The 26,363-nt window shown below is 44.2% G+C and overlaps 1 protein-coding gene across 1 annotated transcript in view; it reads right to left on the minus strand.

Moving 5' to 3' along the window:
- PLXNA2 (plexin A2) overlaps positions 1-26,363 on the minus strand; it is a 330,148-nt gene that overhangs the window by 110,747 nt on the left and 193,038 nt on the right. Inside the window, exon 5 of the mRNA XM_036756742.1 lies at positions 6,340-6,440. Within this exon, the coding sequence (XP_036612637.1) occupies positions 6,340-6,440 (101 nt within the window). The remainder of the gene's footprint in view (positions 1-6,339; positions 6,441-26,363) is intronic.

A 26,363-nucleotide genomic window follows, 5' to 3' on the forward strand; every position in this document is an offset into this window, starting at 1 on the left:
CAAAGATGCAATGGGCAGCTAGCATGTAGTGAGTTTCCTCTCACTGAAAGTCTCAGATGGAGGGTGAATGGCTAGTCTTTAGAGATGTTGTTGAGAGAAGTCTTGTTTGAGTATAGGTTGGTACCAACCTCAACTGGCTCACTGGCCAGATCATTTCCTCCATTACTTGTCCCCTTGTGCTTTGATGGTGCCCTCAATGTAGACCTCACAGAGTTCCAGACCAACCTGATGACTTATCCCCAAATCCACTTCTCCCTCATCACCTACTCACCCATTGTCTCTACTGAAAAGCCCTACAATGAGCAGTTCTCTGTAGCAGAGACCTTTAATGCCTGCTTTGGTCCTTCTGACCAGATGGTAATATGTGACCCACATCATGGCCTGTTGCATGCTATACTGTGCTGATGTGGTACCCAAGGACGTCAATGCCACCACTGCCACAATCAAGACCAAGAGAACCATTTATTTCATAGACTGGTGTCCTGTTGGTTTGAAACTTGGAATCGATTACCAGCCTCCAACTGTGGCACCTGGTTACACGTACAGCGGGCAGTTATGAATGCCCAGTAATACAACAGCCATTGCTGAAGTATGGGCCTGTCTAGATCACAAGTTTGACCTTATGTATGCCAAGCAAGCATTTGCGCACTGGTATGTGAGTGAAGGCACGGAGGAAGGAGAATTCTAGGAGTCTTGGGAAGATGTGTCTGCCCTGGAGAAGAATTATGAAGAGGTAGGCACAGACTCTATAGAGGGCAAAGACGAAAGTGAGGAATTATAGAAGACATCCAGCAAGCAGGCTCATCTGGCCCATCCATCTTTTGTATCTTTCTCTTTTCCTACCATCCCAAAATAAAGTCTTTCCTTACTTGCAATTTTAAAAAATCCTGGTTAAGGATTCTGGTAAGAACTTATTGATGGATAACTTCCTACAAAGCTGGGATAAGTGATTGAAGGGGTTGAGTAGAATACAAGAGGGAAGGGACCGTGCATTCCTAGCTTTGTATCCACAGCACCTGCTAAGGTGATTCTCTTTGTAGGCCCTTCATAGATGTTTGCTGTTGTTGTCAGGGACAAGTAGAAAAAGTGCTGGCCTCCTAGATAGAAAGACCTGAATATGAATCTTAATTCATAGACTTATTAGCCGTGTGACTGGGCAAGTCATTAGACTCTCCCAATTTAGGGTTTTTTTAATCCATAAAATAGGGCTAGGTTAATAATAGCACCTACCTTAGGGTTGTTCTGGGGCTTAAATAAGATACTGTTATTGTATATATATTGACTATATGGTATTGGATGGAGAGACCATAGGATCCAAAGGTGAAAGGGGACTCAGAGGCCACTGAATCCAAGCCCATCAATTTACATTTGATACCAGTTAATTCTTATGGTTAGAAATTGCATTTATCTATACCCTTTGTAAGATGTATATTTGGGATAATTTGGTTGCAATGCTTCCTGCAGACAAAAGGACAGAGGAGAGATGCCAACTGGGGCCATCTCAGCTGAACAAGGGACCATCTGAGGGCAATGTCTCTTTTCAGGGCCTCCGCATCTGTTTCTCCTGGATTTTTTTAACCTCTCTGGGCCTCAGTTTCCTTTTTCTATAAATTGTGGGGCTTTAAGTGGATGACATCTGAGGTCCTTTCTTCCACCTCTAAACCTCCCAATCCTCCTCTCCCCACTCTAAGCCTCTGGTAACTCGGGCTCTTTAGAGCTAAGTGCCCTCACAGCCAGGGAGGCCAGGGCCTGCTGCTGAGGAGGAGAAAACTCTCTGAGGTTAGCACTTCCCCACATTTTATGCAGCCACTTCCACCCCAACTCCCTCCGCATCCCCCCACCCCCCTAAGGTCCCCTCCTCTTTCCTTTTTCTGGCACATAATGGATCTAAATATGAATGCTGTCAAAGAAAAGAATTATTGAGGTTTAAGTGAATCTGTAAGATAGCTCCAAAGTGAGCTCTTGACTGGAGTCTTTATCTCATTGACTCATGGAAAATGGCTCTTTTTTTTTTTTTATCATACTATTTATGGCAACAGCCCTAACAGAGATAAATAGCCCCGGAGACAATAACACACTTGGAATAGCGTGGCATACAGAAGAGACAGGAAGGTTTCAAATCCCCCCCAGACCCAAGAGGCTCTTTAGCAATCTTCCCCAGTTCTTTGCCTCCCTCTCCGAGAAGAAGATGTGGGCCTGGAAGTGAAGAAACCAGACAAACTCCGTCTGTTGCTGCTGCTGCCCGTCGCTGCTGGGGTTGGATGATTCTGGGAAGGCCCAGTTGAAGGGGGATGGGGTGGAGAAAACTCTGGTAATAAAGGGGAGATGATCTAATTTCTCTTTCAGTCATTTATCCATTCAACAAAGCATTGAGCTAGGCCCTGGAAATATAAAAACAAAAAAAAAATAGCCCTGCCCTCAAAGAGCTTATATTCTAAATAATACCTCCCCCCAAAAGTAAATACAAAAATACACAGAAAGCAATTTCTGGGAAGCAGATGGCACCCACTGAAGGGGAGAGGATCAGAAAAGGCCTCATATTCTGGTGGAGGGCAGTATGACTGGGAAGAAGAGGAAAACCTTGTAGGGGTCTAGGGAGATTTATCATCTCTTGTCGGTTCAGGGGACAATGCTCTGTTGAGGAATTGTGTGACAGAGGTTGGGCAACAGCAGCCCACATTGGCATGACTGAGTTGACATGCCTACTGGCAATTTTGTGGTTCTGGAATCCATACCTCAGTGAAGCAGAATGTGCTGCTGTGATGGTTTACCACAGCTGCACCAGATGAACAAGCAAGATTGTGTGTGGTGGTGGTGGCGGTGGTGGCAAATGCCTTTGTTATTGAGAACCAAATGGTCTCGGAAGAAAATCTGTACATGAGAAGGCATTCTGGGCCTCAAGAGGTGGGGCAAGATGAAAATAAAGATGAGGGGCAGTAGTTCAGTGGAAAGACTGATTCTGGAGTCAGAGGACCTGGGTTAATAGTAATGATGATTATAATAATAAAGCATTTACACAGCATCTGCTCTGTGCTAAGGCACAAAGGTGCTTTATAACAATAGTAGGTATTGATAATAAAGGTACTTTATAAATATTATCTCAATTGATCCTCACAACAACCTTGGGAAGCAGGTGTAATTATTATCCCCATTTTAGAGAAGAGGAAATTAAGGCAGGCTTGTCTAAGATCACACAGCTAATTCGTCTCTGAGGCCAAATTTGAACTCACATCTTCCTGACTCCAGGCCCAGCATTCTAGCCACTGAGCTGTCAGGTACTAATCCTGTCTCTATCATTTCAAACTTTCTAACTGTGGCATTAACCTCACTAACCTCTCTGGGCATCCACCGAGCTGTCAGATACCAATCCTGTCCTGTCACTTCTATCTTTGTCACCGTGACATTAACCTCCTTAATCTCTCTGGGTCACATTTTCCTCAACTGTATGACGATGGGGCAAGACTCAATGACCTCTAAGGTCCCTCCCTGCTATATTTCTATGAGCCTAATCTAAATCGGAACCTGCAGGTTGTAGGAGGTGGTAGGTGGTTAGAATACTCTCGGGTCGGTGAGGTGGGCAGGGGGTGGGGTGTACCTAAACCTTTTACCCCCAAACACAAGCAGTGAACCCAGCATGTGGGGGGCTCAAATCCAGTCCAGATTTTGCATCTGTGACATGCCAGTCTCCCTCCCTTCTTAGCCCTCCCAACACCTGCTGCTAAGGCTGAGAGCCAAGAGCTATTGTGTGGGACCCTGAGCTCTGGCCCTCTGCCTCCGCCCCAACTCAGCACATTTCTTGGAGATGTTTTCTGGCTGGCACATGGCCACAGGGTTTCCAACTCTATTGGGGTGGGGTGGGGGGTGGTGGGAGAGGGGGGTGGGTGAAGGATTCTTAGTTTCTCATCAAGCAGCCTCTCAGGCTTTCTCTCTTTCTTTTCCCTCCCGAGCTCCTCTTGGAGTTAGGGTGTCATGGCCAGGAAGGCAGCGATCCTGCATTTTTATAGGACTGGTTCTTTCAGACATGGGCCACTTCATTGTCTGTATCTAGGCACAGTCAGGAGGAGATGCCAGAGCCTTTGAATCATAAAGTACTGGGGCTGGTAGGGTCTTCCAAAGGTCATCTCATGCATTTGTATAGCACTTTATACCTCTCAAAGCATTTTTGCTGTTGTGGCAGCCTGTGAGTAGCCAGGGTGGTAATTCCTGTTTCTGAGATAGGGAAACCGAGTCATAGAGCAAATGACTCACACAGTCATTACTTAGTGACAGATCTCTTGCTAGAACCAAAAGAGCTCCTTACCTGTCTTCTTTTTTTTTTTAATTTTTTTTTGGAGGGGGATAGGCAGGGCAATTGGGGTTAAGTGACTTGCCCAAGGTCACACAGCTAGTAAGTGTGTCAAGTGCTGAGGCCAGATTTGAATTCAGGTCCTTCTGACTCCAGGGCCAGGGCTCTACTCACTTCGCCACCTAGCTGCCCCTACCCATCTTCTTTCTACCACACTGGGTTGCCTTGAGGCTGGATTGTGCTTAACCCACTCTAATGATATAATATTCATATTACATAGCACTTACTAATACTAAGCACTTCACAATTATCATCTCATTTGCTTTAATTATCTCCACTTTACAGATGAGAAAACTGAGGCAGATAGCAATTAAGTGACTTGTCCAGGGTCACACAGCTACTATGTCAGAGGCTAGATTTGAACTCAGGTCTTCCAAACCTTAGGCCCAGCAATCTAACCACTGTGCTACCTACTGGTCACTCTAGACAGAGAGAGGGAGTCTTAGAATGCTGGACAGGGAGTCAGGAGGCCCAGGGTTCAAATCCCTTCTCAGACACTTAACAGTTATATGATTCTGGGTAAATCACTTAATCTTCCTCTCCCTCAGATTCCTCATCTGTAAAAAGGGGGCAAGGGGAAGCAGTTTTATACAGCGGCAAAGCCTATCTTAGCGTTAAAAAGACCTGGATTTAAGTTTCACCTCTGACACACACGATCCTGAGCCAATCATTTGACCACTCAGAGCACTGGAGAACTCTCTAAGACAATAAGGTGCATCAACCAACCAAGCAATAAACATTTATTAAGCACCTGCTGTGTGTAAGATGCTTGTGCTAAGGGATAGGGATGTAAAAAGAGGCAAAAGACAGCCCCTGCTCTCAAGGAGATTACAATCTAATGTAAGCAGACAAATATAGACAAAGCAAGCTATCACCTGGATAAATAGGAAATAATTAACAGGCAGAAGGAACTGGAATTAAGAGGGGTATGGGAAGGCTTTCTGTAGAGGGGTGGGATTTTAGTTGGAATTAAAGGAAGCCAGGGAGAGAGCAGAGGAAGGACAGCATTCCAGGCATGGGGGACAGCCAAGAGAAAATGCCTGGAGCTGAGAGATGGAGTTTTGTCCATGGTCCAGCCAGGAGGCCAGTATCACTGGATTGAAGAGTCTGTGTCAGGGAGTAAGGCGTAAGAAGACTGGAAAGGCAGGAGGGGGCCAGACTATGGAGGGCTGTGAATGCTAAATGGGAGCCATCCAAGACGGGAGTTCCTTTTGCCAATGAAATCATACTTCTGTTTTTTAAAAAAAAAAATGAGCTCTACCTCACAGGATTGATGTCACTGTCAAATGAGATAACATGCAAAGGACTTCGCAAATCTTAAAGAGCTATATAAATGTCAGCTATTAAGTAAGGAAATGCTACAGTTTCATACTGGAGTTCTTTCCAGTGATCCTAGTTCTTGCTTAGGGACACACAGGCCTGACTTTGGAGCGATTGGGAAAGAGACCAAAGCAGAGGAAGAGGTACTCAATTTTTCCTGCTACAGGGGTATTTGGTATTGACATGACTCCTTATGATATCAGAGCCTGGGTTCCCAATATTGATGGATTCTAGAACCAAATGGAGGGATGGAGAGATGGATGAATGGGAAGGAGTCTCAAGTCATAGCTCCTGGAGCAACCCACTCTCCACATTCTATCCACTGTTAGTATCATGAGCTGGGGAAAGAGGTTCTCACCTCTTTCTCCCCATCAAGCACAGTTCCACAACAGAAGACACTTATGTTTGGTTCCCTGTGTTCATGCAGAGGCTATTAAAACGAAAAATCACTATACTTCAAATCAGAAGTCCTGGCTCTGCCATTAAATGAGCTATGTGGTCTGGGGCACATGACTTACCTTCTCTGAAACTCACTTTGCTCATCTATAAAACGGGAACCCTAATATCTGTGCTATCAACCTCATGGTGTTATTGTGAGGAAAGCACTTTGTATAGCGTAAAACTCTATGTAAATGTGAGCCATTGTTACCAATGCCAGGACTTCCCAGACTTACATGTTGTGCAAGGCGCACCAGCCACAGTGAGGGTCCCCTGAGCTCAGGCACTCCCCACATGTCGTATACTGTTCACAGGACTCTACTGGGACCCTGGAAACCTAGTAGAGAAATGGAAAAGAGCATGGGGACAATCAGTCTTGTGGATCAGTCTAAACAACTCACCACTAACCACCCACGCTTTCCCCCCAATCTCCTGTGAGGAGGAGAGTACAGCAGGAGTGGAATGAATGACATCAGTCCATTCTACTTGCCCAACAGGTGTTCTGACTCAGCCAATTCAAACAGGCCAGTGGCTATTTTCAAGGCAGAGATAAATTTGTTGGCTACTATGGTAGTGGGTTAGGCACTCCTACCCCCTCTAGAGATACAAATAGAACTCTTTAATCTCCTTCTGCCAGCCTTTAAAATCCTCTATTCATGCCAGTGGGCTAGAGCTGAAAAATGGTTAAATCTGCTGAAAGGCTAGTGAGTGACAAACTCATCTGTGAAGAGCTGTCAGCTGGGCTTGGGGTGAGACATCCTGCTTGCACGGAAAACAAAAAAAAAGAGAGGGGGGGAAAACTTGTCCCATCAAATAATATTCAGAGTATGGCACAATCTCTTTACATTCTACAAAATATACCACCTGGATCCAATTATCCCATTCTCTGTGCATTCAGGCTCTCTAGTAAATCTCCTAGTCTTTGGAAAGTCTGGGTAAGGGGGAACCATCCCCACTGATGAGGAAGCTGTTTGTCTGAGTCTCGTCTCATTGGGGAGAATGGGAATCTGTAGAGTCAGAACCCATCTCTATCCCCATTGGAGAGATCAGTTTCCTTATTTCTCCCCTGGATTGTAGAAAAGCACAGATTCACTTCATCTATTAGTCAAAGAAAGTGGCAATAGAGAAGGACCAGACAAGTGTTATGGGTCTTCATAAGAGTGATGCCTTTATTCTTTCCCGCCAGGCTATCCATCTGGAAGAGCAAAGGTAAGTGAGGTGGTAGGTTGAGGCAAATATTTTGTATACTGGTCCATTTTTTCTTCCCCTCTTAGGGCTTAGTCTCTAGTCTATCTGCACTCCACATCACAAACCAAAGAAATATGTGAGCTCAGGCAACATAGAAGAAATATCCTTTTGTTTGGGGTGGAGGGAAAAGAGTCAGTGGGATTTTTTCTGTTTTATTATTATTTTATTGTGAACTTAATAAGCCCCAAATAAAAAGAGAATTTCTTTCTACGTACAAAGTAGAAGAGAAAATTGGGCAGCCCAGGCAAATCTCTACCATGTGTAGCTTGTCCTTTCCTTTAATAAATTCGACCTGAAATTTTCAAAACTGTCTTTCTTTGTCTATGTTTCTTGCCCTCTATTCTCTTCTGTGCATTAAAAAAAGGCTTCAGTAACCTTCCTTTCTTTGCCTTTTTTTAATTGGATAGGAGGATAACTGTGCTGCTCCGACACCCTCTAACTCCTGTTCCCTCTGTTCCCATTGAAAAAGAAAAAAACAACAACAACAACCCTTGTAACACACATGTGTAGTCAAGGAAAATACTTCCCCACTTGGCCCTGTCCAAAAAAAGAGTGTGTCTCACTCTGCACCCCGAGTCCATCACCCTTCTGCCAGGAAATGGGCACCCCGCTCCAACAAATCCTCTGGAATCCCAGTTGGTCACTGCATTGATCAGAGTTCTAAAGTCTTTCCAAATTTACTTTATAATATTGCAGTGTTATATGAATTGTTCTCCTGATTCTGCTCACTTCACTTTGCCCCAGTCCATACAAGTGTGCTCATGTTTTTCTAAAACTATCCCTTTTGTTATTTTCATAGCATATTAATATTCTAATAAATTCATAAAAAATAATTTGTTGAGCCATTCTCCAATTTATTGGTCACCCTTCCACTCCCCTGCCCTGCCTTTGTTTCTAGCTCTTTGCTATAACAGAAAGAGCTGCTATAAATATTTCTATACGTATGAGTCCTTTTCCTCTTTCTTTGATGTGTCTGAGCTATAGGCCTAGTAGAGGTAATAAGCAATCTATCAGGTTAGATGTGCGGTCCCTCCAGTGCAATGTTATATACCTGATTGGGCACAAAGAGACACTGGGAGAGTCCACTGGGTAACTATGAGCCCTCTCCTCTATGATGGTCTCTTCAAAGAATAGGCATAGATTTTATTGTGAGGAAAGTATTTTCAAACTTTAAAGTATATGGGAGTTATTAATAACCAATAAGATGATATTTAACAAGGAGAAATATGTAGACCTGTATTTATGATCTTTTAAAAAATCAATTACATAAATACAGCTTGATAGCAGTTCATGAGAAAAAGATCTGGGGATTTAAGTGGACCATAAGCTCAATGTTAGGCAACAGTCTACTATGGTTTATTGAAAAAAAAAGCTAATGTAAACTTTTTTGGAGTGGGGGTAGTTCTGGTGGCAGTTTTAAACCTGTGATTTCGTTGGTGTAGGGAGCTCCCTGTGTGGAAGCTGCTCCTATCAATGCAGGTTGGCAATTGTCTTAGAAATTATTTAATTAAAAATGTTTTTATGACACTTTCATATCTGAGTATCTTTCTGGCTGCTTCAACCTAGACAGCTCTCTCCGAGGCAGGATGAACTCAGGTCTTCCTCCCTCCAACTCTAGCATGCTATCCACTGTGCCACCTGATCCTAATCAATAGGGAGCCATAGGGGTTTATTAAGCAGGGAGAGTGACATGATCAGACCTGTATTTTAGGAAAATACACCTATATGGAGGATAGATTGGAATAAGGGGAAACTTGAGGCAGGAAAACCAAATGGGAGGTCATTGCAGGACTGTGATAAAGACCTAGACTAAGGTAGTAGCTGTGTGGGTACCGAGAAAGAAACAGATGCTAGATATTGAAGGACTCGTTTGGATCTGCAGGGTGTGGGAGAATGAGCTGGAAATGACTCTAGGTTATGGACCTGAATGATGAGAAGTTTCCATAATGGTAATAGGCCATTGTGGAAGAGAAGTGGATTTGGGGGAGAAATAATGGAACGAAATCTTTGTTTCTAACTGCAACCCATCCGAGTCTTGGTTTGACTCACTCTGTCACATGCAAAATGAAAATAGGGAAAGCTGGACTTCTGTGGTCACTACCTCAGAGCCATCCCTCCGAGGCACTCCTGCTGCAACCCAGAGATGAGTTGGGGCATGGGGGATAGGTTTGCTAGGAGTATATGGGGGAATTTTTCCAATGGCTTCTGTGGGTGTGGGTTACTTCCCTGAGGGACCTAGCTGGGATCAGAAAAGAGGAGGTAGGCTGGCTTCTTGCACAGCCAAGGGAGGGACTTTGGAGGATTAGGGTAGGTGTGGTTATGCTGGAGACACACTGAAGGGAGGGGTGGGATGAGGCCTGTCTTTTGACCCTCCAGTTGGTGGATCACTGCTTAAGAATCTTCATTTGAAGACCATTGTTCTACAAAACAGGATTGCTTTAAATCAGGTTTTTTTTTTAAAATCCATTTTAGTTACAGTACCTACGTGGTACAATGGATAGAACACTAGGTCTGTACATGAGTTCAAATCCACCCTCATACACTTTCTAGATGTGTGACCCTGGACAAGTCACTTAACCTTGTTTGCTTTAATTTCCTCATCTGTAAAATGAGCTAGAGAAGGAAATGGCAAACCACTCCAGTATCTCTGCCAAGAAAACCCTAAATGGGGTCATGAAGAATTGGACGCTGAACAACAAAAAAAATCTTTTTGGTGTCAGAGACCCCTTTGGCAGACTATTGACTCCCCGGAATACTATTTTTAGATGCATAAAAATACATAGGATTACAAAGGAAACCAATTATGTTGTATGATAGTTATCATAATCTTAGAGAAAGAAAAAGCTTGCAGACCCCCCTGGGTTAAGAACTCCTGCTTTAAGCAGAGTTGTATCTTGTGGTATGCAGAACTCTGTCCTCACAATAACGTCAATAACTAGTCCAAATAGTATTAAACCCATTTTACAGGTGAGGTAGTTGAGATCCAAAGAGGGAGAATAATTTGTTTATGTTACAGAGTTAGTAATGGCATTGGAATCAAGCCCAGTTCTGATTCAAAGTCTAGCTCTCTTCCCACTACTGGAAGAGAGGATTCTTGCCTCTAGGTAGGAAGCTGGGCTGGGCGACCCTGTCTCTTCCAAAAATTCTGTAATTCTTTTACCAACATGGATTTACAAAAGCCCTTTCTTGTACTCATCCATATTTTTGTTTTCTATAATGTTTTGTATTAAAATACATTGTCTCCACATCACTTCTTCCCTCCTCCTCCTATTATTACCCCTGCCCCCAAAGAGCAGTCTTATGACAAGTGCATGTTGGGGTTCTTCTCTAGTTTGTCTCTTCCAGGTCCTGTCTTCACTCTGTACCCTACAGTAGGATATCCGTTACCCTAACCGCCTGGTCTCCTTCCGCCCAGCCCCCTTCAGCCAGTCCTCTACTCTAGGCAGTGATGGCAGCAGCCCAGTGCTCAGCCTCCCTTTCTTGGGTTTCGGGCTCCTTGTTGAGTGATGTCTGCATCTGGCTGGAAATTAAAACAACTGTCTGCATTGCATTCACCCCGTCCGTCAAAACACAGCCCGGCTCTCAGCAGCTGGGAAACAAGCTCCTGAAAGGGAGCAGTGTCTCCGGCAACAAAGCCCACTTTCAAGCCAAGTGCCATGGAGATAGTGAGAACCCTCTTCCTCTCTAAACATGAAACCAATAGCACAATTATTTATCTTGTTTCCTGGGCCCTCCGGCTTTTATTTTTTAAAAAATAGTTTGAAGAGCAAAGTGCAAAAAAGATGACCTGTGGGGTACGGTGAGGAAACTGAAAGTTGAATCCATCTCTCCAGAAAGATATTTCTCCCTTTACTATGGGGAAGAAACATTGCAATTTGACAAAGACAAAATACATTGCTTTTCTAGGTATGGTGTAATAGAAAGCGCCCTGATCTTGGAGCCAGAAGACCTTGGTTCAAGTCCAGGCTTTGACCTGGGCACATTGCTTAACCTCTCTGTGCCTCAGTTTCCATATCTATAAATGGGGACAATAATAGTTACATTCTCTACCTTACAGGGCTGTGAGAAAACATTTTGTAATCTTAAAAGTGCTTTATAAATACGAGTTGATCTTACTAAGGTCTACAATGCACCTAGGCTCTCAAGGCTTCTGATTTGGGCTATTAGAAATTCAATTCCATTCAAATATTTATCATGTACCTATTATGGGCAAGGGCAGCTAGGTAGTACAAGTGCTGGGCCTGGAGTCAGGAAGGCTCATCTTCCCAGGTTCAAATCTGGCCTCAGACCCTTCCTCGTCACCTAACTCTGTTTACCTCAGTTTCCTCATCTGTAGAACGAGCTGGAGAAGGTAACCACAAACCATTCAAGTATCTTTGCCAAGAAAATCCCAAATGAGATAATGAAGAGTTAGACACAGCTGAGATGACCGTACAACAAGGCCTCAGGCTAAGTTCTTGGGATATGAAGATGAAAAGTGCCATAGTCCCTGGTCTCCAAGAGCAAACCAGGGGGTGAGGACATGTATGCCAACAAATATACTCTAAGTTAGTACCGAATGGGAGGTGGAGGACAGAATCTGTACAAATTATTCTGTAAAGATCTGAGGAGGGAGAAAACGCTTTCCTCTGAGGTCTGGGGGAAAGGCTTTGGAGAAGGGACGACAGGGAGCTTGAGATTTGAAGGAAGAGAAAGATTCTCAAAGCTAGAGATGAAGAAGGATTGAATCCAGAGGCAGGAGCTGCCATGTTGGCTTCAGGGAACAGTCAGTCAACTACATATAGTATGTGAAGGAGAAATGACTTTGGAAAAGGATTTGGCCATAAAGGAAAACTGAGTCTCCCTGGATGTCAGCCATTCCTGACTGTGTCTCACCTAGTAGTGCCTCCAGTTTCCAGTTCTGGAAACTTTACTAACTTAGGCCAAGAGAAGTGACTCTAATAAATGCCCACCTCATGACACTACAATAGTTAAACACTGACTTCCAGAGGGGCCAAAAAGTACTTCAAGTCAGTACTTTATAACCTGTGAGAACTTGACCTATTATTTAAGAGTCTGAGGGGCAGATTCATCTCTTTGAAGTTAGTAACTTTGAATTCCCAGGGCTAGTGGTCATGCCAATGGTTAGTTAAGGCCTCCTCAGGGCATCTGTCCTTTGTCCTGGATTGGGGGAAGAGGGAAGCTCACCCGCAGATCTGGAGGGAGAAGGGATCATAAGACCTTAGAATTTAGAGGTAGAAGGGATCTGGGGCAGATAGGTGGCCTAGGGGATAGAATGCTTGACTTATAGTCAAGAAGATGGGCGTTCAAATCTCTGCCTTCGCATTGAGAAGAGATGGGACCCTGGGCAAGTCACTCGACCACCATTTTACTCAGTTTCTTCATCTGTAAAAAAACATGGAGAAAATGATAACCTACTGTGCTGGGTTGTTGTGAGGAGATCATATTTGCCAAGTGCTTTACAAAGCTCAAAGTGGCTGCATAAATGCGACCTGTTAGTATTATTTTAGAGATCACCTAGTTCAACCTCCTAATTAGCTTTCTCTTGGAAAGTTTTCCATTGAGAAGAGGTGTTCTGTCAGGGCTGATTCAGGGTTTAATGGAACAATGTATGATGCTCTAATTAGTGTTTGTTTATTATTATTTCATTTTAATTATGCCCCAGGCTCTCCTAGCTCCTTCAGTATCGGGGTGTTAGGATGATGGGAACAGGCACAGGTTTGGGAATCATGGGTCCTAGGTCTAGGAAGGAACACCCATATCCTGACCCCCACTTCAATTCCCCTCCTTCCCCCAGCCCAGGGTTGTGTTACACCTGCTCTTTGGACTGAATTGCACTCTGACCCCCCGTGCATTCTTTTCTGCATGATCTTATGTTTTGTAATTACGCCTCTGATGACTATAACTGTCCCATTAAGTCATTTACTTAAGAAATGCTCTTAATTAAAGTGACTCTGGCTGCTTTCTTGGCTCTGGTGGCCTCAGGGATCCGAGTCTCCAGTGTCTCTTTTGTTTTGAGTTCAACTGGGTATAGAAAGGGTGTAGAAAGACTTTGGTGGAGGTGAGGGAAGGAAAAGAATGTGCCTTTTACCTCCCTCCCTGACCATTCACCCAGAACCCTGAGGATGTCTGCGGGGTGCTAGGTATTGCATAGTTCAAGAGAATTTTGGATAGTTGATTGCTGGTACTCAATGGAAGCCCTAGGCATCTTTAGGAACAACAGACATCTCCCCTCCTTTCACTTCGTTGGGTCTATACTGGCCAAGAATTGTAGGACCAGGGATGTAGAGCTAGAAGGGCCCTTTGAGAGCATCTCTCTGAGAACCCTGCTGAGACAGTGTGGAACAGTCAACCACAACAACCACAACAGCAACAATAAAGTCCTTTCAAGTTCTAGATCTCAGATCCCATGAGCTCCAGGTCCAATGCACCATATACTACATTGCTTCTACACCGGGGGTTCTTCATCTGGAGTCCATGAATTAAAAACACTTTTTATAACTATATTTCAGTACAACTGTTTCCTTTGTATTATATATTTCAAAACAGTATTCTGAGAAGGAATCTAAAGGCATCACCTTACTGCCGAAAGGGTCTGTGACTCAAAAAATAATCGAGCCCCTACTCTAATAGGTAGGCTAGATACATAGCATAGTTAGACCCTTGGAGCTGAGACCTAAGACATGATTCCTTCTTTCTGTGCTGGGTTAGCTGATTGTGTAGGCAGACTTCAGAGAATAGAATACAGGACTTACAGCACCTGTATTTGTACCTGGGAAGGCAGCTTAGGTGGCTTAGTGGATAGAGCATTGGGTCTTAGACTCGTCCTAGCTGTGTGACCCTGGGAAAGTCATTTAACCTCTGTTTGCCTCAATCGCTGGAGAAGAAAATGGCAAAACACTCTAGTATCCTTGTCAAGAAAGGGGACAACATTGGCCTGCTATGGTCCATGGGGTGACTAAGAGTATGTGCGACTAAATAGCAACAACTTGTATCTGGGCTTGGACAGTCAGAGGAGTCACTAGCTTGGTAGCAAAGAAATTCAGTGGGTCTTTCACCATGAAGGAAGCTAGCCCACAACAGAGATATAGTACCACAAACTAGCTTCTAGAAGTCCACAAATATATCAACATGTGCCAGAATTGCAAGCATCCTGAAGAAGTCCGGATGTGGTCCGTGGCTGGCTCTAGAAATTGCCTAGCCCAGGCACTCAGTGAGGCAAAAACTGCTTGCTGGGCTCCTTTGCAATCCCACAGGAGGAAGAGAGAGAGGCAAGGAAGACACTGCCAAGTGGAAGAGGGATTAAATTTGCTCTGTTTAGCCCCAGAGGGCAGAGCTAGGGTGGAAGTCAGAAAAAGGCAAATTCAGGCTTGAGTCAGGGGGAAAAAACAACTTTCTAGCAATCCAAACGACCCATCGTAGAATCAGGCTGCTTCAGGCAGTTTTCAAACTGAGCTTTCAGAACCTCTTAGAATCCCTGGATCATACATTGAGAACTGGGAAAAACCCCAGAGGTCGAGGAGCCCAAACCCCTTGTTTTACAGATGAAGAAATTTGAAGGTAAGTTAAGTGACTTGCCCAGAGTCACACAGTGAGTGCTGGACACATATGAGCTGGAAACTGAACCCAGGTTTTCCTGACTCCAGTTCTGATGCCTTATCCACTATGTGCAATGCTGTAGGAGCAATTCCTTTGAGTGTATGGGTTGCATCGGAGGATCCAACTGATACCACTGAGGGCCCTTTCCACTCTCAATTTCTTGGACTCTGTGAAGTTTTGGAAAGAGAGTATTTACTTCCCCAGACCTTTCAGAGCCCTGAGCCACTAAGCACTTAATCCTTCCGCTGTACAGGAATCCATTCCCCAGCCTTGCCAGATGGTACACCTGTCCCCACGCTCATCCCCCGCCTCCGGGAGGTATCACAGAATGAACGGTGGGGCATGTCACGGACTGGCACAGCTGGTATGTATCTGAGCTTACAGTTGGCCTGATCAACAGGCTCCTATTTCTTGCCCTAGGGAACTGGGGAAAGGGGAAATTGGGAGCGACCAGGTGACAATTAGTGCCGGGAGGCAGATGTTTGTATTGCCCTGAGGAAAAACTGGCTAGGTTAGCCATTCTCCCCTTCCCAACTCTTTGGTCTTCTCCCTTTTTATAACGCAGTTGGCTTGGAAGCCCATCTCAGGTACCCAATACTTTCTTTTCTCCACGTACTCTGCGATCCTGGGGCATGATCCTCGGTTGTTCCTTGAACACAATTCTCCATCTCTGGACTCTTAGAACTTTCACTGGCTGTAACTCTCTACCTTCTCACCTCTATCTCCTGAAACATTTTGTTGTTGTTCGGGTGTTGTTGTTCTGGAGACCTGTCTGACTCTTTGTGACCCCATTCGAGGGTTTTCTTGGTAGAGATATGGGAGTGGTTTGCCATTTCCTTCTCCAGCTCATCTTACAGATGAGGAAACTGAGGCAAACTGGGTTAAGTGACTTGCTCAGTGTCACACAACTAGAAAGTGTCTGAGGCTGTATTTGAACTCAGATCCTTCTGACTCTGAGCCTGACACTCTATCCACTGAGCCACTAGCAGCCCATACTGAGTAATTTTAAGGCTCAGCAAAAGGCCCACCTTAATCTTAGTGTCTTCCCTCTGAGACCGCCCCCAGTTTATCCTGTCTATATCCTGTCTGTACAGAATTGTTTGCATGCTGTCTCCCTTATTCGAATGTGAGCTACTTGAGTGTAGGGACTGGGCTTGCCTTTCTTTGAATCCCTGGTGCTTTGCACAGTGCCTGGTACAAAGGAGGCCTTAAGAAAGTCTAGTTACTGATCCTCCTTTCCCCAATTACTTGCTAGGTGAACCTGGGCAACTCAGCTCAATGGATATTTATCATTTCCCTTATCTGATCCTCAGTTTCCTTCACTGGCAAAGGTCAAAGTAGAACTAGGTTTTTTTAAGATCCTTCCTGGTACGAGCATTATGTCGGTCTATGATTTTGGCTCTAAAAGATCGGGGCAGTGGACGACTGGGGCAGCCAGGTGGCACAGTGGATAGAGTACTGGGCCTGGAGTCAGGAAGACTCCTCTTCCTGAGTTCAAATCTGGCCTCAGACACTTACTAGCTGTGTAACCCTGGGCAAGTCACTTAACTCTGTTTGCCTCCATTTCCTCATCTGTAAAATGAACTGGAGAAGGAAGTGTCACTCCAGTATCTCTGCCAAGAAAACCCCAAACTGGGTCATGAAGAGTCGGACGTGACTGAGACGAGTAAACAATGAGTGGATGGGTGGGGATTCTTGTAATGGATCGAGGGCTGGTTCAAATCCTACCTCAGGTACTTGCTGTGTGATCCTTCTAAGTCATTTTATCTTTTTGCAGCTTCGTTTAATCAACCAACAAGCATTTATAAAATAAACACCTACTCTATGCCAGGTACTGAGTTAGGTGCTAATGATGCAAATATATGTACAAGCAAGCTTGTCCCTGCCCTCGGACAGCTTATCTTCTATTGGTTTCTTCATCTGTAAAAAGGGCACTGTTGTATCTGTCAAACCAGTCTCATTGGGTGGTCATGAGGACCAAAGGGGATAATGTGTGGAATGTGTTTTTCCAAACCCTAAAGCTAACTAAAATGATGATTATTGTGATTCTGTGATTTTTTTCAGTGATGAGTTTATATTGACCTCTGACTGACTCTGGTGGGTGGCCTAGGCCTCTACCTTACTTCCAGGCTGTATCCTCACCATGGCCCCAGAAGGGCTGTGGTCTCTTTCCCTTCCTCCTTCCCCATGCTTTCTAGCACCCATCTATACATTTTTTCTTCTCCCATTAGAATATAAACTTTTTGAGGGCAGAGGCTATCTTGATTGCTTTTATTTATATCTCTTGCATTTAGCACAGTGCCTGTCACAACAATAAAGGATAAATCCATTTTCTATATCTATCATCTGTCTATCTATCCATCCATCTATCATTTATCTATCTCCTTTCTCTGTTTCTATCATTCTGAAAAAAAACTTCAAGCTGACTGTTGGCCTAAAAAGTTACTCCAGAGAGCATTTATATTCTAATAACCCAAAAGATCCATATCCACTCAGCTGCAGTGCAGCCAAGTCACCCTGCATGGGGAGGAACGCAAGGCAAAGTGCTCACACCCCACACAAGGCGAGCGCTCACATGGAGGCAGAAGTGATACAAGGATCCTCTCAAGGTCTCTCCGAAGAACTTTGGAATTGATTGTGTGACATGGGAGACACTGGCATAGGACTGCCCAGCATGGCATGTGGTATCAAAGAAGGCACTGTGCTCTATGAGCAAAGCAGAATTGTAGTAGCTCAAAAGAAATGTGAAATGTGCAAATTTAGAGACACCTCCAGCCCAAATGTTCATATGGACTATTTGCGCCCAACCTGTGGTAGAGCTTTCCCAGATCTATTAGTCTGATCAGTCATAGTCAGATACAGTCACTGTACCTTGACCCTGATGGAGTGATGTCATCTTGGTCCTCTTTGAACGAAGGACAACAAGAACAACAATACATTTTAAAAGGAATCAAAGCTTTAATCTAAAGGATTGAAACTCCAATAACTGGACTTCAAGCATTAGTTGGATATTCTGAGGGCGGGGGGGGGGGGAGGGGGGAGGGCAGGGGGGCTGGGTCTGCTGCCCCTGAAATCCTTCAACATAGGTGGCTGCCTATGGGCAAGGCTGGATCTCGCTAGCCCTGATGCTGCTTTCAAGTCTCACATCCCAGCTCTGCTTGGCTCACCTACCAGTTATTCATAACTTTGGGTGTACTCCCACTCCTCACACGTAAGATCAGGGGATTGGACTAGGTGATTTCTAAGGGTCCTTCTGGCTCTAAGTAAATGATCCTATGACGATGAGACCTGTGAGATGCAAATAGTCCTAGGGGAGAGAGGCTTGAATTCTGGACAGAGTTTGGGCATCATGATAGCCTGTGTAATAAATATCTTATAGAGAGGAAATGACTCATTCAAAAGGAATGCCAAATCCATGGCAGGGTCAGAAACTGGGCTTGACTTGCACTAGCTATAAAAATCTTCAAAATTTTTACTCTCAGCAAATACCCTTTCTGACATCCTTCCCAAGCAGACAGTCTCAGAATCAAATGCAATCTGATTGGAAGCTGTCAGAGGCCAAGGCTTCTGAAAGGAGTCATAATGCAATTTGACAAACATTTATTAAGCCCTCACAATGTACAGGGCACTGTGTTAGACCCTAAAAAGGGCTTTTTTTTGGGAATGGAGGGGTGATGGTGGTGGGGATCAGCTGAGTGTTGGGTTGAATTATTCTGATATTGAGGACAGATGCATTTCCTTGTTTGAGGCTGGGATGAAAGCAAGGAGCAGGAAGGAAATACCCGGTTAATTAATTAAATGATTCTTTATAAAATAGGAGAACATCAATAACCTATTCTTTAAGAGGGGAGTTTTCTGAATTGCTGAAAGGAAGGGGGAAGGGAAGAGGGAGAAAAGTAAATTTAAAGAAAGATCTATCTATCTATCCATTAGGCGCAGGAAGGTGAATCCACAAGGGATACTTTGAGGCAGAAAAGGTCATTCTCATCAGGGGAGTCCTGAGGTAGCTGGATCTTCTTGGCCCAGAATCACTGGAGGCTTTCCAAAGAAAGATAGTTAGAACAACATAGGAAGCTTAGGGCCACCCAGTCTAGGACAAGATAGATTTCTTTTGTATGTCATTCTAATTCTCTTCCCCCAGTTTATTATTTATGAATTTCTATGTTTTCTGTCCTCTTGTAAAAATAAACCCTAGAAAATATGCTCCTTGGCCTGGAGAGTGTGATCACAAAGGTTGGAATGCTAAACAGGGAGGTGAATTCTGGCAACAGGCAGCAGCAGGAGAGGAAAAGAAGGCTCTTCAAATTAAAGTTTGGATACCGAAGATCTCTGAACTCTTTGAGCCAGAGAGGAAGGTCCAAGAGGCTCAGAGCCTCAGATGGGGTGAAGAGATCAGCGTAGGCTTAGAAAGTAATGAAGGCTAAAAGTCCTGCGGCAGAAGGCGAGTTTCCCAGGACTCCAGCTCTGTCTGCTAGAGCCTGGGTCTCAGGAAGCTGATTCTGAGGCCCAAGACACAGATCCTTCAACACAGCACAATTTCAGAGCGAAGGGGAAGATTTCGACAGGAAGCTTTAGACAGCAACAGAAAGCCTGAGCGAAGGTTTTGTCTCATTGGCCGGTTCCCCTCGGTGCTGGTACTACTTCAATCTATAACCTCATTGCCTTTGATGCTTCAGACAGATGGGACGAGAGGTGCTTCCGTGACCACAACCCAAGAATAGAAATACACAATTCATGTGCTGAGTTCCCTGCCAAGTTCCTTGGCCCAGGTCCCTGGGTGAAAAGACTTCATGTTGAGTTATAGAGCTTAGTTCTAGTCAGTTAACATTTATTAAGCGCTTACTATGTGTCAGGCACTCAAACAAACACGAAGTAGCCACAATCTCTGCCTCCAGGGGGCGTATAGTCTAGTGGGGGAGACAACATATAAACAGATAGCAGGGTTAGGGAACCTGGGGCGTCCAGGCCACATGTGGCCCTCTAGGTCCTTGGGTGTGGCCTTTTAACTGAAGCTAAGTTTTACAGAACAAATCCTTTTATGAAGGGGATTTGTTCTGTGAAATTTGGACTCAGTCAAAGGGCCGCACTTGAGGACCTAGAGGGCCATGTGTGGCCTTGAGGCCGCAGGTTCCCTACCCCTGAACTAGGCACACAGAAGATATACAAAGTTGATAGAAGTCAACCTCAAAAGGGAAGACATTAGTAGCTGAAAGGACCTGGATAATCCTACGGGAGACAGTGAGATTTAATTGTCCTGAAATAATCCAAGAAAACTAAGAGGTATAGGTAAGGAGGCAGAATTTAGCAGGTAGGGGAAGTTTGGGTAGCAGTCAACGCAAAGGCCTGGAGAGAGAGGAGATGAACATTGTGAAGACCTCCAAGTAGGCCAGTGTAGTTGGTTCGCTGAGAGTGTCGAGGGGAGTAGGTGTATAACCATGGCAGCAGGTGCTATTATGGTCCCCATTTATAGTTGAAGAAACTGAGGCAAACGGGGTTAAATGACTTGTCCAGAGTCACACAGCTTGTTAATCTATCTGAGGCTAAATTTGAACTCAGGTCTTCCTGACTCTAGGCCTAGTAGTCTATCCATTGCGCCACCTACCGGCCAGGGTTCACATAATAGCATTGACTATGCAGGAAGATTATGAGGATCAAATGAGCTATCTGTAAAAAGCACTCAGCACAGTGCCTGGTGCGTAGTAGGCCCTATACAGATGCTCATTCCCTTCCCTCGAGACAGAGAGACCAGTTAAAGGCTATCGCTGTAATCCAGGTAAGAGGTGATGAAGGCCTGAAATAGGGTTGTGACTGTATGAATGCACAGAAGGGGGTGTATACGAGAGATATCATGGAAGCAGAAATAACGAGATTTGGCAATGGACTGAATAGGTGCGAGGAGTGAGGATGAAGACTGGGAGATGATGCCTGAGTCGTGAGTCTGGCTGCCTGGGAGGACGGGGGTAGCTCCACAGTCAGAAGAAAGCTGGAAGGGGGCAGGGTTCAGAGGGGAAAAGCAAGGAGCAGATTTGGACGCTGATCTGAGGTGCCTCCGGGGCGTCCCATTCAAGATGTCCAAGAGTTAATTAGAGATGCAGGTGGCCTGTAACTCGGGAGAGAGACTGGGCTGGATGGATGGATCTGTAGGTCATCAATCAGCATGGAGATGATAATGGAACCCATGGGAGTGGTGAGATCAGCCAGTGACCTAATACAGAGCACCAAGAGCAGGGGACCAAGGACAGAGCCTTGGGGGACACCTATGGTAAGTGGTTGTGACACACAATAATATTAATAAATAAGAATAACAAACATTTATATAGAACCTACTATGCGCGGGGCGCCGTGCTAAACACTTTACAAATATTATCATATTTGATCCTTACAACAACCCTGTTGTATAGATGCTATTATTATCCCCCTGAGGAAACTGAGGTGAATAGAGGTTAAGTGACTTGCCCAGGGTAACACAGACATTACACATCAGAGATAGATCATGAGCCTAGGTCTTCCTGATTCTCAGTTAGCTTTATATCCACTATGCCACCTTGCCTCTTCTTATAACTTACATTTATACTATATTAATGTTTAATTATTATTTATATATTTATATGATACATGTTATATTTTATATTAATAACTTTGAATGTTGTATATTATTTAGCTTTATTAATGTTAATGATGATTAATTAACTAATTAAGTAATAATTAAAGTTAATGAGGCACTCTCATAGACTTTATCTTCTTCAACCTTCACAATAAATTGGAGAGATCATGCATGATTATCCCCATTTTACAGATGAGGCTCACCAAAGACAAGTGACTTGTTTAATACCACATGACTAACAAGAGATGGAGATGGGCCCCCAAACCCAATCTCTCTGACTTCTGGGGCAATGTTTCTTTTTACTAACCTCCAGAGTACAGACTTAGTAAAAGTTTATTGACAGATTAATTGGTGAAATCACCATACTTCATCTCAGGTGGCCCAACTTTTGACCCCAGTGGGGGTAGTGGGCAAGACTGGCTTATGAGAGAGTCCTGAGTCAAAAGATTCTCTATTTTTCCTCTGTACCAGGGAGCTGAGGTCAGCTGAGGTTTACAGTTCTTAGCGGGAAAGAAAAATCTCCAACCAGAGGAATGTGAGCAGATGGCATTAGGGGAAGCCAAGCCTGGGCCTTAGCCTGCGCTTCAGTACTCCCGGGCACAGGAGCCAAGGTGGACATTCCATAAGCCCGTGCCCCCAGAGGGGAAAGGAACACTTTCCAACTGGTTTAGCACTTCTTTTCCTTCCTCGGTATGGGAAGTCTCCAGGGAAAACATGTGCTTTGGAGGACTGCTCTTGGCTCCACATTTCTCTCTTGGCTTACTAAAGGCCATAGTAAAGTACCTAAACCAGCCCCTTTGCTGTCCCGATCATGGAAATGGGCTAGCATTGTACCGTGGAACAACTAGACTTGTAATTGGAAGACTTGCATTCAAATCCCAAATCTGTTATTTACCTATGAATTTAGGCAAGTAATTTCATCCCTCTGGGGCTTTGTTTCTTCATCTATAAAATTAGGAGGTTGGTCTAGATTGCTTTCAAGGTTCTAAATCTGTATTCCTATGGTTATCTCCCTTGAGTGAAATTCAGTGGGATCTGTAGTGAAAAATCCTCCCTCTGAGCTGATAGGGGACCGGGGTCTTGCTGCTCTGAGTCAAGGAGATGCTTTTCAGATGTCATGTAGCCACAGTGTGGTCACTGAGGGCAGCTCAGTGAGCCTCAGACTTGCCAAGCAAAGAGATCAGGCTGAGGAGAGAACTTTCAGGGACTGGCTTGAGGGACAGTCAATGCACTTCTTCCATTTACATACCATGAAGCTAGATACCAGCTGTGCCAAGCTGAGGCATTAGCCATCCTTGCAGATACCACCTCTGAAATACCAGCCAGAATGAATACATTCTCAGTCCACAAAGTATCTCTTGGTCTTTCTCATTTGTTTTCGCATCCTAACAATGAGATCTCTGGCAATGGTGAGAAATAAAGAGTTGGCAGGAGGTGAAAGTTAGTGCTCAGAGGCTGGGACTGCTGAATGTGAGGGGAGTAAATGTTTAAGTTTTATTAAGACTCCCGGAACAACATAAATATCAGTTAATATGGAGAGGCAGCATGATGTAGCAGATAGAAAGTGGACCTCAGGCCATCATCTCTGGCACGTACTAGCTGTGTGACCATGCAAGTCACCGAACTCCACAGTATCCCAGGTCACTCAGTGACTAAAATTTAAAAAACAATTGCTGGTTATCATTGGTATGGGAAGTTTCCTCACCAGGATTTCAGATTCAGAGTAGAGCAGGAAGTCCTCTAGTCCAAGACCCCTCATTTTATAGATGACATAACTGAGGCCCAGGGAGTGACTTGCCCAATTTTTTACACAGATAGCAAATGCCAGAGCTGAGACTGGAACCCAGCTGCTCTGAATCCAAACCTAGTTTTCTTTCTACTCCATCATGGTAGGTCCCTATACCACTTAAATGACTGGTCTCTACAGAATAAAAACAAATAAATAAAATTCTTACTAGTTCACATCTGGATTTCTTTTTAGCTTACTGGATTTCTTTTTGGGATCCTTCTAGATCAGGGGTTCTTAACTCTTAGGTGAGTCTGTGGATAAATTTCAAGAGGTCCTTGAATGTAGATGGGGCAAAAAAATTACATCTTAATTTTTACTAACCTTTAACTAAAATTTAGTGTCTCCTTCAATTATCTAAAAATATTATTCTGAGGAGTCCATAGGTTTCACCAGACTGTCGATGGGGTTCATAATACCTAAAAGAATTAAGGAGTTCTGCTTTAAAGGGTAGTGCCAATAGGAGACAGACCAAGCCAATCTTGACTCCATATTTTCGATACTTTGTCATTGAGGGCAAGGCATTCACCCACCAGTGCCAAGGCCCCCTTGCCTTTTAGAGGAGTGCAAAAAGGGAACCTTTCCTTAGGGTATGGGCCAACCTGCCCCCATTGTGCTCAGTACCTTCCAACCATATCTTGTTCTTGGATTTTTATACTCCTAAGCAGGAACCCATTTTCCTGTAATTAATGTGAAAGACTCATTATTGTTTTTTTCCTAGGGTTGGATTTATTCCTTTAAAAATCAATAGTAACTTGTCCAGATCCCCTTAAATCCTTATTGTAAACACTGGCATAGCCCCCTACAGCCCCTTGAGCTATGAAAACAAAGTGGGCGATCCTATTAAGAGGAGGAACAACCGCCCCCCCCATCCCTCCCTCCAAAAAAAAGAAGCTAAAGTTTCTAGAATCTGCGATTGCTACTAACACAATAGCCAACCTTTGTGACCAGGAGGTGCCCCTGAGGCTGTGCCCTAAGAACTATGGACTACCTGGAGACCAGAGGGGTAGAGTGGAGTTCAAAGAGAAAATCTATTTTTAATGACTTAGGGGAGCAGAGCTGAGTTGTTGAGTAATTCTGTGTAATTAAAGCTATCTATCACTTGGAGAGGAGAAACCCAAAGTTGATGAACTTTTCAATGAGGTTTCCCCCCTTCATTCATAAAAACTCAGCATGGGGTCCCTGAGGAAGCAAAGAGGGGAGAGGTCGAAGGGGAAGAAGATGCTGTTTCTAGCCAGGGGGAGATTCCACCTTTGGATGAGGGTCAGAGCAATGACCTTCCCAGAATTCAACTTTCATTCTGAATACGTGCATGCCTCCCTAAAGGTGGCAATGAAGGGCTGGGAGAGACATGCTATAATATAATTTAATGGAAAGAGTCAGGATGCCCAGGGTTTAATCTTGATTGCCACTAATATGTTCTATGACCTTGAGCGAATCACTGAACAGTAATTAAAATAAATCACATTTCTAGAAGCTTTAAGGTTTACTAAGTGCTTTCCCTAAATCATGTCAATGGGACTTCACGACGACCCTGCAAACTAGGGACTATTAATACCATTTTATAGATAAAGAAACTGAGGCTCAGAGAGGTTAAGTGACTTGTCCACGGTCATGCAGCTAGTAAATCTTAGAGGCGGAACTTGAACCCAGATCTTTCTGACTAAATCTAGCATGTCATAAACCACATCAGGATATTTTGATGTAAGTAGGAAAATGTTTTGTATTCCTTAAAAGAAGCATATGGATATGAATTAACTGATGGAATATCTACCACCCTGCTTGGAAGAGAGGCTGAGATTTAGTCTGCTCAGTTGAAAGATGCCAAATTAAGAGCATTCCTTTAAGGAGGCAGGAAAAATAGAAACAAGGAAATGGTACAAAGAGGCTCAGGTCCCCCAAGATAATAAGACTAACTGTGCAAAATAGGTCTTCCAAATGTACCCCCATTTGCTCTCTGAGAAGGTATGGTTTGTTTCCCTACAACCCTTTTGATGTGGCAGTGGGACTCTGCATAGCTGTGCTTTTTGGAAGGGTAAACAGACAAAAAGAGCAGAGATGCTGATACTGTGTTGTCTCCATGACAACAATGAAATTACTCAGGGAGAGCAAATGGGGCTGGAGATGGGGGCTAGGAGGGATTTGGAAATGGGAGGACCTGCTGGGTCCCATGAAATAACAGAGACAGCTCGGTCTCTTCTACTCCTCTCATGAGCATATATGGTCAAAGAAGCCGATAAAACTTAACTACAGGGGGTGATTTAGCTTCTCTTATGCCAGGGCAGGGGATAAAGTTCCTGAATGGAAAGGGAATGCACATAACACAAGAGAAAAATCCTGATATGAACAGGCACCCCACTTCCATATACTCTCCTGGGGCTTAAAATTATCTTGCTAGTCTGAAAACCGAACCACCCCTCCCCAGTTGGATGGTTGGGTAGAAAATGCATGGACTACTCTCCACTATTTGGACTAGCTAACTGGAGAGCTGTCCAGAGCTTCAGTTCATCTCACCTTCTTAACAAAGTGTCAGAAACAAATGTGCTCAAGTACAGCTCAGTGATGGGTAGGTCGGGGCAAAGGCTGACTGAGGACTTGGGAGAGGAGCATCATTGTTCTTGGGCAAATGATTTAACCCTTCTGAGTCTCTGTTTCTTCATCTGTAAAATGTGGATATCAATAACACCCACTTCAGAGTAACTGTGAGTATCAAATAAGATAATGCTTGTAATGTATGTAAAACAGCTTCGCAAACTTGGAAGCACTATATAAATTCAAGCTATGATTATCATTGTTACTAGTGCTATAGCGTGTGCAGGACATCAAGGATCTGGAAGGAGTATGGTGTCCTATGAAGTGATAGCTGTAGGGATCACTCTTGGGACAGGGAGAGCTTTCCTTGGGTTGGTGGATTTCCCAAGCTACTATACACAGAGTATAGCAAGGGCTTCTGAGAATATCACCACCTAGTTTCTGCTCTTCCTCTCCCAGATCCTTCCTTTCCTAAGAAAGAATCCATTGAC

This window comes from Trichosurus vulpecula, chromosome 4 (assembly GCF_011100635.1).
Source record: "Trichosurus vulpecula isolate mTriVul1 chromosome 4, mTriVul1.pri, whole genome shotgun sequence".
NCBI lineage: Eukaryota > Metazoa > Chordata > Mammalia > Diprotodontia > Phalangeridae > Trichosurus > Trichosurus vulpecula.